The 14855-nt window shown below is 32.6% G+C and overlaps 1 protein-coding gene across 5 annotated transcripts in view; it reads left to right on the top strand.

Moving 5' to 3' along the window:
- Nucleotides 1-14855, top strand: part of PPP4R3B (protein phosphatase 4 regulatory subunit 3B) — a 60177-nt gene that overhangs the window by 27797 nt on the left and 17525 nt on the right. For 4 of the 5 annotated variants that reach the window (XM_008699882.2, XM_008699881.2, XM_040623466.1 and 1 more), the window contains exons 7-9: nucleotides 1249-1365; nucleotides 11479-11610; nucleotides 12722-12824. In XM_008699882.2, the coding sequence (XP_008698104.1) occupies nucleotides 1249-1365; nucleotides 11479-11610; nucleotides 12722-12824 (352 nt within the window). Of the gene's footprint in view, nucleotides 1-1248; nucleotides 1366-11478; nucleotides 11611-12721; nucleotides 12825-14056; nucleotides 14134-14855 lie in introns of all 5 variants that reach the window. The other variant, XM_040623467.1, reaches the window with a different exon arrangement.

The raw sequence follows: 14855 nt of genomic DNA on the forward strand, positions 1-14855 counted from the left end.
TATGTGTGTGAAAATATTTATTACAGTAATACATATTGAATTATGTATATTCAATATATATATATTAGGTTATGATTCACTTGATAGTGAATTACTACAAGTGTGTGTTCAGTCTTCGGATTTTTATTAACTTAAATTTGTAATATTTATTAGTATGTAAGCACTTGCATATAATGTGGCTTCAAGGGAATAAAAATCCCACATGCTTTTTCAAGACTATTATTTCTTCTGTAACAATGTTATGTTTCATAGAAACTATTAAAATATATCTTTCCTTTTTAGATTAGTGAGTAGAGTGAGGACAGACTGACCAAGGCGGCTCATGCTGCAGTATGGTTTAGGGCAGTGGTTGTCATACATTTGTTTCTATAATTTTTATCCATTGGTATTGTATGAAAAATTAAAACTGAAAAATTTTAAAAATATTTATTAATTCATTTTAAGATGATAATCAAGCTTATGTTACAAATAATAAAACTTTTATCAAAAAATAATTTGCCAGAAACAAAAAAAATTTTAGTGAGAAGAGTGGCGTTGTTTCACCTTTTTTTGCCCATCCCTTTAACCTTTGCTGTAAGAGATGACAGCTAGATTTTCATAGCAACTTCTGCATTTGATTTGTTATGATACCACGTCTCTTGTAGCCTTTGGAAAACCCCACTATACTTGTGATATACTGAGAGTAAAAAGGGCCAGTAATGCCCTAGTGTTATTTATTTTTATGAAAATAGTTTTAATCTCATGTACTTCCTGAACAGGATGTTGAACACCTCACCAGAATTCCCTGGACCATACTTTGAGAATGCTGAGTTAAGGAATGTTTCAGACTCTCTTAGAGATTTTGTAACTTATGAGTCATGTAACCTTTATTAAAGAGGGAAAAGCATTCAGGATCACTACCTTAGAAAACTAAGAGTATTTTGAAGTCTTAACTGGTAACATCATTCACATTTTGCATATACATAAATTTAAAAAAAATTTTTTTACAGCATTTGTAAAGTATAGTAGTATAATCCTCTGCTGATTATTACGTCTAAATTCTCTGAATATTTATCTTTGTGATGGTAAAAACTGGCAGAAACTAATCATTGAGCTGCTTAAAAGCTTTTAATATTTATACAACAAAAGGAAGAAAAGATTCCAGTACAATGTCTAAATCCAAAAAGTTGGTATGCATAAATTTGGGAAAGAAAGGGAACATGGCATAATTTTTGTTGACAGTCTCTAACCTAATTTTCCTTTTACCAGGGCATGGATGATTTGCAAGTCAGATCAGCAGCTACAGATATATTTTCTTATCTAGTAGAGTTTAGTCCATCCATGGTCCGAGAATTTGTAATGCAAGAAGCCCAGCAGAGTGATGATGTAAGTAATAATCCTCTGATTCTACGTGAACTACCTGTAGTGTTTGCTAACTATTGAAAGAAAAAGTATAACTATAATCTAAATCTTTAATGAAGCAAAATAGATTTCTGATCAGCTGCGACTTCAGCAAGCCCTGAATATGTGGCCTTTGATTTGTTTCTTGTAAAAAACTGTATTCAAACTCGTGTTGAGATAGATTATAATAAGAATCAAATTCTTCAAAAAAGTTCAAGTGCTGATGATGTATAATTTCAAGCCCCTTAGGTCAGGCACTTCTGGTATAACTAACAAGTTGCCTTCACTTGTTCAAAAGCGTGTCTTTTCTTCCATGTGAATAAATGTTTAATAATGAGACTAGTGTGTTTTCCCCCTACAGAAATACTTAAACTTTCCCCTTAAACTCTTTTAGGAACAAAATGAACATATAGCTGCAATTTAAAGTACTCTTTCTTACATCAAATATATTAATATGTTCCATCTTAAAGAAGATTTTGATTTCTGTTGTTAATTTGATCCTTGTTAGGAGTTACTGTTGAATTAAACTACAGTTGTTTTATATGTTTTGTGTTTAATCTCTTAATGTCTCCTTAGATTTTTACATTCTTTGTTAGATATTTCCAGTGGGTTTTTTTAAGCAATATTATTTTAGAATCAGTTTGAGCTAATGCTACAGTTTAGACAGTAGAAAAGAAATAGAAGAAATCTTTATGTTAAGTATATTTTAAGGTTTGTTTTTTTTAAAACCCAAATGGTGCTAAAAATGACTTCAAAGAAATAAATACCTAGTTTATAATCAGTTTATACTCTCACTGTTGGTGTATCTTTGTGCCATCCTTTACAGAATGTAACTTTGAATTTAATGCTCTTAATTGCTGCATTATCAGTGATGTGTGTGATTAAGGGCATTCATTATAAAATATCTTCAGATGGTGAGAATAGTAAACTTCTAGAATTCGTAACTCTGAAAGCTTTTATTTCCGTTTTCATTAGAAATATTTCCTTATTTTCATTTAATTGCTGGATGAGACTTAGAGAAGCAGTTACTGATTTTTAACTGTGAAAAGTCCCTTTTTCAGTTTTTCTTTTTCTTATAGTCTTCAAGGTCTTTCATTTCCCCAAATTTTCTGAAATTGAGCAGTTTAACAATTTAAAAATTTTGTTGCCTCAAAATAATTGAGTTAGCCCACAAAAGAGGATAAATTTCTTTTTTTTTTTCCTTCAGAATTAAGGATTCTGCATGCTAAATTCTATGTTGAGTTCCTGGTAACCTTTAAAAAGAAAAGACTTAACTGTGTATTTGGTGGGCAGTTTCTATTTTGATGTCCTTTTAAAGTAAATTCACAGCATTCAAACTTTTCTTTCCAGTATTATGGAGCAGATTTGGTTTTAGGAACCTGGATTACATATTAAAATGTGTGTTGAGCAATAGGAAATATTAACATTTTTTTATTATAGTCGTTATTTCTTTCTGAGCTAGATGGATAGATTTAGCAGTAATGTCTTTTTGTTTTGCCACAGATTTCACATATTTTATGCTAATGTCCTTTGAAACATTTAGTAAAACTTAGTTTAAAGAATCTGACTGGGTGGGGGAATGGGATAGACCGGTGATGGGTAGTAAGGAGGGCACATATTGCATGGTGCACTGGGTGTTATACACAACTAATGAATCATCGAGCCTTACATCGAAAACCGGGGATGTACTGTATGGTGACTAACATAATATAATAAAAAATCATTATTAAAATAAAAATAAATAAATAAATTAATTAATTAAAAAAAAAAAGAATCTGACTGGATAAGTAATGCAGCTATTACTGAATCACTTATTTGGGCAGGTATTTTCATGTATTTCTCACTTAAGAATAAACTCATATGTTAATTTTTTAAGATATGATAATAGCATTGGGGTTATTTTTTTAAGAGTCCTTATTTTGTAAAGCTTTATACTGAAATACAGAATTATATATGTGGAATTTACAGTAGTTCTGGAAGATGAGATTTGCCATAATAAAGTTAAAAAATACATAAGCTAATCTCTGTGGGTTAACTGTTTGATATTTTGTATTGAACATACCATGTTTCTTCAAATTGCATCCATTTTTTAACTTCTTGTTTTGAAGTAATTTTAAATTTACATAGAAGTTATGATACTAGTACAAAGAACTCCCATATACCTTTCATCCAGATTCCCCAGTTGTCAGTATTTTTTCTCTAATTTGCTTTATCATTCTCTTTCTTTGCTTATATTTGTATGTACACATTTACATACAGACGTAATTATTTTTGTTCTAAATCATTGAAAAATAAGGTACAGAAATGATCACACAATGCCTTTTTACCCGTATCTACTGCAGTGTCTATTTTAATTATCAAAATCAGGAAGTTAGCATTTTTACAGTACTAATATCTAACTGCAGTCCTAATTCAGATTTTTTCAGTTGTCTCAGTAATGTTCTTTTTAACCAAGACAAAACTGAAAATTTTCTGGTCCAGTATCAACAATTTGGATTTGTCTGATGTTTCCTCATGATTCAGTTTAGGTTATTTCTTTGTCAGGAATGGTATAGAAGTAAAGTTTCCTTCAGTGTATCACATCAAGAAATTCCCTTAACTTTAAAAAATGAGCTGAAAGGTTTTTTTGGTTAGCCTTTTTTGCTGTTTCCCAGACTTAAGGAATTGGACCATCAGTTCTGTGGAATTTGAAGAGCTGTTTTTGCTTTCTTCTGATATGTCAGATGGATTAAAAGAAGTATTGTTTTTCTAATTATTTTAGGCCTCATTCAAGTTGCTGCAGAACGAATTTTATGTGCATTTTTTAAAATAATTCTTACATTTAAAAACAAAGTTATTTCCATAACATCCATCAGTTTTTATTCTATTTCAGAATAATGTTCCTGCTCCTGTCATTCTTTCTTTTCCTCTTATTTACTATATTCATGGAATCTAAGCTCCATGGATGCTAATATTTTCTTGATCTTACCAGAAAGTGTTAGTGGAAAATTTTCATTTGACTTTGTCATGCTTGCCACTTGGCTCATAACTGTCTAATGCCATAGATTATAAAATGTATCTCAATATCAAGAAGTTAAAAGTTTTAAGAAATCTTAGAATCAGTGAAATAAAGTATGTTCTTTATCTTTCCCAATCAGAAAATAGAGATGCCAGCTGATAACCTGGATAATCTCTAAATTCCATATGTTAGGTACCCAGAACTTCCCCTCCGTTGCTGATTATTTTTTGCAATATTGCAAAATTCTTAAACCCACAAAAATGTATTTTAAAAACCAGTATGTGCTTCTAAGAATAGTATGAGGTTGGAGTGTGATGAAACCAATAAGAGTATCATTTCTCTAAAACTTTGATTTAGAAGTAACTAAAACCTTGAAAAATCTCTTGGAAACCTTGGTTAAACTCACTTAAATGGTTGCTATTTAGGTGAGGGATAGCAAACTTTCCTTAAAAGGCCAGAAGACAAAGAAGACTTGATGAGCCCTGTGGTCTCTGTTGTAATTACTCAGCCCTGCCATTGTAATGTGAATTCTCCAAAGATGGTGTAGCTATGTTCTAGTAAATGTTTTACCGTAAAACTTTATTTACAAAGCAGGCAACCAGCAAAGTGGTCTTGTGGTTTGCCAACCCCTAACTTAGACCCCTTTCTCAGAATATTGCAGGACAGTGATGGTGACATTTAAAGACTCACTCTGAATTGAAGGTTGTAATTGCAGAAGGTGCTATGGTGGTGTAAAAAGAAGTTAAAAGAGAGAACATAGAACATAGCAGGCTTCTGTGGAAAGAAAGTCATTGGGCCCTCTTAATTAAGACTATAAATGTAAGGGGGGGCAGAGAAAAAAGGTGTATATATATATATATTTTTTTTTTTCTTTAGAATAGATTGGTGCTCCAGCATTGACAAGGTATATATATATATATTTTCTTTAGAATAGATTGGTGCTCCAGCATTGACACATATTAACTGGAGTTACTCTGTAATGGTATATTTGCACATCAAGTCATCATTTGATTTTAAGACAGAATTTTCCAGTAGTTTTTCTTACATCGTCATTATTTAGCTGCACTTGCTTGAGCATGAGTTTTTTTCTAGCCTGAGTAATGCCACTGTTGGAGAAGCAAGTTAAGGAAAATTGAATTTGTATGTGTAATATTTTAATGCTACCAGTAGAGAACTCAAGCAAACAGTTAGAAATCAGACAATTCAACTCTAGCTGGCTTGAATTTTGAAGGAGTGGTCCAACTTATAGTGATTTTATTCCATTTCCTTTGTTCTGCCAATGGAGAAATAGGCATGGGAAAGTTAATAGGGTCACCTAGATAGTGTGTGTCTTAGATGACTGTACTGCAGTTAGAGAGGCTGGGTCCTTTAATTCAGCTGTTCTTTCTGTTCACCAGGCTTGCTCTATTATGTTAATTAAGAAATGAAACATGCCTTACAGACAACTTATAATGTTGATAATACTTTTAGTTCATTGATGTATGTTCAACCATTCATTAATTGTTTCGAAACTATTCATTGTTTCTAAAAAATACCAGTACTTTTGAGTGGGTGTATCATTCATGCGTTGTAGTAGACAAATTTTAATTGTTTACTGAAGTGGCTGTACTTCTGGAATAAGATTGTCTTGCTGTTCCATACTGCTCTGTGGGGCAGAATCTCTAAATCTGTGGTTAATTCTAGTACTTTAGGAATTGATTTTTACTTTATTTGGCAGGATCCAATAATATAATAATAGTAATGATAGTAATAGAACCTGACATGTATCCTAGGGCTTACCTCATTTTTTCCCATCTTTCTGTCTTGACTGGCTAATGTCTACTATATTACCAATTATAGTTTCATATATTTCGTCCAGCTTTTTGTTGCTGTTGTTCCAGGTAAATACTACATCTAGTTCCTGTCACTCCATCTTGACCAAAAGCAGAAGTCTGATTTTGTATGTATTTTGCAAAAGTCTGACTCTTATTACAAAATTAGAATATTTGTGGATTCCTGTCTCTTTTGTGTTTTCTTTAAATAAATTGTTTCGTTAAAGTGACACTTAAGAGCAGTAAAAAATAAACCCATCTGACACAAGGGTTTAGAAGCCAACTTGTTTAAAGACTTCTATATCGTTTCATGTGGCAATTAGTATTTTGATTATGAGAAATTCCCATATTTTGCCCTTTTCTCCCCCTGCATCTTTGGGGGGGTGGGGCTAAGTCTGATTATCCTGGGTTTTTTTCCTTTTCTGTAACAATGAAACTATAATAATTCTCTGCCTGCTGCTCCTCCTGTGGTGCTCTCTCTCTCTCTCAGAAATAAATAAAATCTTTAAAAAAATAAAAATTAAAAAAAAAATAAATTCTGACATCAATAACATAGTATGTAGGTTGGGAGTAAAAGTGTAGTTTGTTTGCAATTGCTGATGAGATATTAATATTCAAAATATATAAGGAATTCCTACAACCCAGTAGCAAAAAATAAAACCCCAATTTGAAAATGGGCAAAGGAACTGAACAGACATTTCTCTTAAGTACACACACATCTATTAGGATGGCTAGTATTGGGGCTGTAGGAGAAGATGGCGGTCTCCACAGGAGTTAAAAATTCTTCGTAATTTTCGCTTGTTGGAAGAACTTGAAGGACAAAAGGTAGTAGGTGATGGTACTGTCATTTATGCATAAACCTGGAGTACTCAAAATAGAATTCAGGTTTACAGGATGAAAGCATGGAGAGAAGAGTCATACTGTGGAAGCATGTGTGTTTCGAAAAAGTAAAAAATCTCAAGAAGGAAAAACAAATGACGTGCTTTATCCATCTTGCTTAGTGAAAGAGCTTCAGGTGAAACTGTCTGAAGTAGCAGGTACAATGAATATCGCCACAAAATGTGTTAATTTTTGAAGTGGTGTAGTATCAGAAATACGTTCAGGATTGTTTTATTTTTTTATTTTTTAAATTTTATTTATAATAAAAAAATGTTGTGGGGTAGGTTGATGAATTTCTGTTAAAAGCCGTTCCTGTGTGTTACATGTAACAGACATGGCAAATATTTGTTTATAGTCTTTGACAAACTGTGCGTTTAAGTGCATCAACATGATTAAGTGTAATGAACAAAAAGGAAATAGGTATATGGATATGTGATTTTGAGATTAAAGTTAGTCTTAAAATGTAAATAAAATGTGGAACGTGTCCTCAAAAAAAAAAGAATGGCTAATATCAAAAAAATAAAGATAACAAGTCTTGACAAGGATGTGGAGAAAAGAAGCGTCCTTTTACACTGACGATGGGGACATATTGGAGCAGCCATCAATGGAAAACAGATGGAAGTTACTCTAAAAATTAAAGTAGACTACCATATGGTCCAACCATCTTGCTTCTGTCCATAAATCCAAAATATCTTGAAGAGATACCTGCCTCCCATGTTCATTGCAGCATTAGTCACGATAGTCAAGACATTTAAGCAACCTCAGTGTCCATCTGCAGATGAATGGATACAATTTGTCGTATATGTCCAGTGGAACATTATTCAGCCTTAATAAAAGGAAGTCCTGCTATTTTTGACAACTTGGATGAACCTAGAGGGCAATTTGCCAAGTGAAGTAAACCAGACACAGAAGGAAAAATACATGATACTTCTTGTATGAGTAATACAGACTCATAGAACAGAATAATGGTGCTTGCCAGGGGATGGGGAGTAGGGGAAATGGGGAAGATATTAGACAGAGGGTATAGAGTTTCTTATATAAGAGTTCTTATATAGGATGAGTAAGTTCTAGAGATCTACTGTACAGCATAGTACCTATAGTGAAGAATAAAATTAAAATTTTGCTAAGAAAGTAGATACTATGTTAAGTGTTTTTGTCACACGAAAAAAGAATAACCAACTTAGAATAGTTTTACCTAATGAAAATTTTATTAATGTCACAGTAAGTCATGAAGCAGCTCCATGGTGCCCTTAGATATGCAGCTCATGATGCCAAAAGACTTCATCTTTTGAGTCAGTCATCCTCATTTTCTTTTTAATGTCTGTTACTTTGAGGTTGCAAGGTTGCTGTTGCACCTTGAGGAATAAGAAAGGCAGAGAGCAAAATAATGGAGAGGGCTAGAAAGCTTTTGTGTTTCATTTTAAAGCACTTTCCTGGAGGTTCTTCTTAGCGATTTCTGCTTGGATTATCTTTGGCCAAAAGTAGGTTACCCTTAGCTATGAAGGATGCTGGGAGATTGTGTTTTAGTCAAGTACATTGCTTCTGAACAAAATTTGGGCTCTGCTAGCAAAACAAAATAGAGACTAAGTTGGCATCTCATCGTATCAGCCACACAGTCCACCTCTCTAGCTACCTAACTTTCATACATAGTTTTCTTTCCTCACCCACCTTTTCTCAAGGGAGATAAATCAAGTTTCCATTCACTTTTGTATCCAGTTCCACATCTGGAATATTTGAGTATTAGGTAGTCCTCTTCAAGTCCAGATAAGACTCCTGGTGTTATCAGTGGCCTACAATAAAAAGATAATTTATCTGCCCCCAGCATCACAATGAAACTGCTTTTGTTTGGGAAAAGGGAGAGCATACATACAGCAGACATTCATTCATAACTATGATGCACTGATCCATCAGGTATTTGTTGAATAGCGGTAGCTTGGACTCCTTGTCCCAGGAGGTTCTTGATTAACGAAACCACCTGACTAAAGGATCCACCTTGCCTATTTTTCTCCCAAAGCATTTCTTCCCTCAGGATATTATCAGCTGTGGCTCCATCTGAGTTGGGCAATAGAAGATGCCTTTCCTCCAGGACCTGTATAATCTTCATAGTCTGCTTTTTGTTGGTGTGAGTTCTCTGGTCTTAGAGATTGAACAGTCATGGACTGTTAACTTATTTTAAAACTTTCTTGACAGTGAAGCTTCTTCAGCTATTTAATAGGCTTCCAGGCTATTTGCTTCTCATGGATTTTAAAGATCTTATCCAAGCATAATCTTTTTCTTTTTAAGATTTGTTTATTTATTAGAGAATGCATGCACGAGCTGTGGGAGGGGCAGAGGGAGAGGGAGAGAATCTCAAGCAGACTCCCCAATGAGCGTGGAGTCTCACAACCCTGAAATCATGACCTGAGTGGAAACCAGGAGTTGGACATTCAACTGACTGAACCATCCAGGTGCCCCGTATCCAAGCATAATCTTTAAACCTAGAGATTTCAATTTATCTGCTGACCTCTGTGCCCCTCCTATCTGAAGCCTGGGGATCTTAAAATGTTCTAAAGAATAACATTCAGTGGTTCATATACCTTTCTCTGGCAGGGAAGTCTTACAGGCCTTTGAGAAAGACAGTTTTTTTCTTACCTCCTAAAAAGGCTATAGTTCTCTTTAGCAGTCTGTTTCACGATGAAATATATAAATCAGCTTTTTTCAGTTCCACAAGTCACTAAATTATGGGACTCAGAGTTTGGCATTGATACTGATGGAAGTAGGATTTATGAGAAACTGCATGTGAGAGAGACCAGAGCAAAAAGTTTGAAGACTGTATGTTGAAATGACATTTCAGTATATAAGCTATACCTTAAGAAGTATTTCTTGCCACTCCAGTTTTATTTAGATGTAACCTAAATTCATCATTTATTTTTTTTGTGCCCAGTTTTAAATGAATGAACTTATGAAAGAGGATTATATATAATTCAGCAAATTATCTGAGGCCCTAATTAACTGGTAGAATGTAAGTGGTAGTACACATTGACATAAATTTAAAGTAAGTAAATGTCATAGCACTGTTCTGAAGAAAGTTTATTGGCTGACACCTTTTTGTAATATCTTAATATTTTACATGAGTTAAGTTTTGCCAATGATGCCAGAATAAGAAAGAGCAGCAGATTAATGTGGAATCTATCATTTTCTTCTAATTGAAATGAGACTTGGGTCTGGATTTATTAGCTCTCTGAATTTTATTTCATAATTTGTAATTCCTCTTTGAAGAGATTTTATTCTGTTTCTAATGCCACGACAGAATTGATTCATTGTTGTTCAAATTTTGAAACATGATAGGGACTAGGGTTCTAATTTTAAGCAGCTAAGTCGCTGTAACATGCTTTTGTTGGTTCTTAATGGAATTTAAGAACACAACTTTACAGGGAAATATTTTTGGAAACCACAGTAAGTTAAGTTTGAGAGGGGCTAGCACAACAAAGTAATAACAAAAAGTGCTTTTCACTGGGGGTGCCTGGGCGGCACAGTCGGTTAAGCCTTCTGCTCAGGTCATGATCCCTGGGTCCTGGAATCAAGCCCCATGTCTGGCTCCCTGCTCAGCAGGGAGTCTGCTTCTCCCCTCTGCTCCTGCAAGTGCACACACTCTCTCAAATAAATAAATAAGATCTTTTTTTTAAAGTGCTTTATACTGAAGATTTATTTTTATTACTTCACAAAATTCTCCCAATTTAAGAAATTTATCTTCATTTCATGCAGTTCCCTTATTTCATCTCTTTCAGTTACTGCCTTTCTTCCCCCAATAACAGACATATTCTCAAACCACCTGAGTTGATGTCAGAACTGTTTTCTTTGACATGAATAGTCATTTTGTGATTTCTTAAAAATACAGGCAAAGGCAAAGAAATTTTGTATCTGCAAGCTGCTTTTTAGTTTCAGGGTTAAGACCCAAAAGCATGCAACTAATGCAAATCTCTATAAAACACAGTGTGCACCCACTTGCCTCCTGTGGAGAGTTGTATATTTAGGGTTTTCTCACTTTTTTGCTAGAAAGGATTTTCTCATTCGAAGCCCAGATAATCTGTGTTTTAGGGTCACATGATGTGTCATCTTCCTTATTCAGTCAACTTCTAAATTCATATATGAGGCTGAAACCTAGAATGAGAATCTGCTAGAATCTCCAGTGAACAAGAATCACTGGTAAATTATTTTGTTTTCCATTTCCCTGTATTGATGTTGCTTTTTTTTAGTGGGCATTTTTCACTCTAGTGTGTTTATAGAACTTTGAAAAATACTAGGAACATAAAAGTTTAAATAAGTTCATTTATTCTTTGGTTCTGATTTTGTTCTTTCAGCTGGCATATTGTTTTTGTTTTTATTTAGAACTGTCCAAACCAGTTCTAATGGAAATACATTTTCTTTCAGGATATCCTTCTCATTAATGTTGTAATTGAACAAATGATCTGTGATACTGATCCTGAGCTAGGAGGTGCTGTTCAGTTAATGGGACTTCTTCGTACTCTGATTGATCCAGAGAACATGCTGGCTACAACTAATGTAAGAATTATTCTGAGATAAAAATGTCTTGGTCTAGTCAGTTTTAGAGGATTTAATCTATAATAAATTATGTATAAATACATGAATTATATGTAGATATAAAATCTTTTAAAATTTGTATAATTTTTTAAAATAATAAATACTTATACACTTGATAACCAGGTAGCTGTGGTGTTCCTGTAGCAGTTTATTTGTGACAAAATACAAGACTGTATTATGTGAATATCTTAGTAAAATGTTAGCATTTCTATTTATGGCCCAGGGCCTCATTCTGAACTTCTTAAAAATTAATATACAACAGTATGCATATATGTAACACTGCTGATCTGTAAACCGTAAAAATGGCTAAGATGGATAATTTTATAAAGTTACACGTTCTTTAATCATAATGAAAAAAATTAGTATGTACTGAATGATCTCAACTGCATGCTAGAAGTCATTCAGAAAACACTTTATGGAAGTATTCCGAAGTATTAATAATTGTTGTCTCAAAATGCTGGGATATTTTTTCTTTATAAAATTCCCTCATATTTAGAGAAGAATATCTATATTGTTTTTAAATCATTACTTGTTTATGAGACCATTGTATAAAAAATAGTAGCCAAAAAAAAATCGTAAGGCACTGTTTTCCAAATTTCCAAATAATAAATTTTTGAAATTTAAAAAATATATCTAAATTCTATCCTGTTTCAAGTGGCTTGATAAATCAATTTATTGTTTTCATATTTGGATATGCTATGAATGGAGTCTCAAATTTGAATATGCTATGGATATGGAGTTTCAAATTTTCAGCAGTTAAGTTGCTCCTCTCACATTGCTTGATAGATTATTCATTGCATTTCAGATCACAAGCATATTAGAAAAAAATTCTCTGAACAATTTTCCTCAGAAAAATTTTTTATAATCTTTTTTCTTGTTTTCATTTTAATTTAGTAATATGAAGTAGATTTGATTTTTCAGTTCTGCAGAAATACGATTAAAGTGAATATAACTAGTTTTTTGGTGCTTTCAAGATATCTTAAAGTATCTGTTGTATATGACCTGCATTAATTCTTAAAGATATTTATTAATTAAAAGATAATAAAATATTTTTTAATTCTGTATGTTTCAGAAAACTGAAAAAAGTGAATTTCTAAATTTCTTCTACAACCATTGTATGCATGTTCTCACAGCACCACTTTTGACCAATACTTCAGAAGACAAGTGTGAAAAGGGTAGGGTCTCTTACTTATCTGCTTATGACTTCCATTTTTAAAGAGTGAAATAAATAGTGTAACTATAACAGGCTGTCTACCCAGTGCTTTATATGGTAGGGAAATTACTACTGAAAAATTTAAACTGCAGTAAAGTCATGATTTCCCTTTTTTCAGAGGGTCTATGTTAGAGAATGATACAGAAAATGTAGCAAAAAGTATTACACCTTGAGGAAGAGAATATAAACATTTTAACAAAAGATTATTCCTGAGGCTGTTAATTATCTAGAAGGGGGTTAAAGTAAACAGTATATTACCTACATTAGAAAATCCAAGAACCATCATTTTGGAAAATAATTTATTAATATAGTAAAAGCTTTTTAATTTCACAACATAAGAATCAAAAGTTAATGGGTTAATCAAAAAAGTTGGTTAAAGCAGAGAACAGTTTAAAAAAACTCTGTAAACACTCTAAATGCTGACTCATTTGCTGATACTTTGTTTAGGAGCAAGGCTTTCTTTTTAATGTATTTTTTTAATTGTATTTCCATGTCATCTTTCATGCATAAACTACACTCATAATTCATCAGCTACAACTTCTGGATTTACTGACTTCTAGACTATATTCAACTTAGCCATAGATATTACATTTTTATATTTCATCAGTCTGTGATATTTCATCAGTCTGTGATATTTAAAGTATGTAATCATACTGCCAAAAATAATTAGTGTAAACAAAGGACTTTTTGATAAGCATACAACTCAACTGGTGAAATGAGAAATGGGGGGTATCTTCTCTGAGAGTGTTGGTTAATCTGATGAGTCATTTTATAAGTGAGTCAATTAAAGAGAATGTTTACTAAACTAATTAAATTGTAAAATGGGCACACCTTACATGATACCATCAATGCAATTTCTAAGTGCATATCCTCAAAGGGAACGTTTATGCATATACATGACAGGTACAAGAATGTGTAAGAAAACAAAGAACATGTGGTATATTCATACAATGAAATACTATATAGCAGTTAACAATTTTGATTTTTCAACTAACTAGTTCTTGAAAATATAAAGCTGGATAAAACATGTTGTAGAATGTTTTCATGCAGAATGGCTTCATTTGTATAAATTAAATGCATTTTTAATCTTTGATTAAAACACTTCCAGCATACAGAAATATTTAGATAATTATATAATAGACACCCATATATTTCCTGTTGACTATCAAAACTAACGTGCCCTATTTTTTTCAAATTTTTTTGAAAAGAAAATAAATTACAGATATTGTTGGAATTTCCTGTGCACCCCTTCACATTCTCACTTCACCCCCATCTCAAGGAATACTGAATTTGTTTATTACCCCATGTCTGTTTATATTATTATGACAAGTGTAATGTATTATTTTGCATGTTTCCAAACTTTCATGTTTCCAAACTGAATTGATTTCTGTTGTACACATTATTCTGCATTTTTTTCCTTCACTCGGTCGGTGCATTTTTGAAATCTGTCCATATTGATACCTGGAGTTCTTAACTTATTTTTAAGTCTTGCATAATACTCTCTATGAGTATGTTGTAGCTTAGCCATTCTGCTTCTAATGTACATTTAAGTTGTTTCTCGTTTTTGCTATTACACACAATGCTGTGATAGACATTCGTATTTTTCCCTATGCAAATGTGCTCTAAAACAGGTGCCTAAAATTCAGAATTTATAATGTCCTACTTATTTTTTAAAAACTTCAAGGCATAAATTATAATTGTTAACTTGTATTATTCTGGAGTTTAAGAAATTCCTATACAGAGACATATCCTAATTGTTGGGAGGATGACTAAGAAATAAAAGAGAATGTCCGTCTTGTCTCTGGTTGTAACCTCACTTTTTTATCAGAATTTTTATTGTCTTTTAACAATTCCTCATGTGCACCCAATTCTGTAAAAGATTGTATATCTTTTTTTTGACTGAAGCAACTATTTTTTTTAACTGAAGTATAGTTGACACACGATGCTAATTATTTTCAGTGGACCGCATAGTAGTTTGACAAGTCTTTTAAGC

This window comes from Ursus maritimus, unplaced genomic scaffold (genome assembly GCF_017311325.1).
Source record: "Ursus maritimus isolate PB19 unplaced genomic scaffold, ASM1731132v1 scaffold_6, whole genome shotgun sequence".
Classification (NCBI taxonomy): domain Eukaryota; kingdom Metazoa; phylum Chordata; class Mammalia; order Carnivora; family Ursidae; genus Ursus; species Ursus maritimus.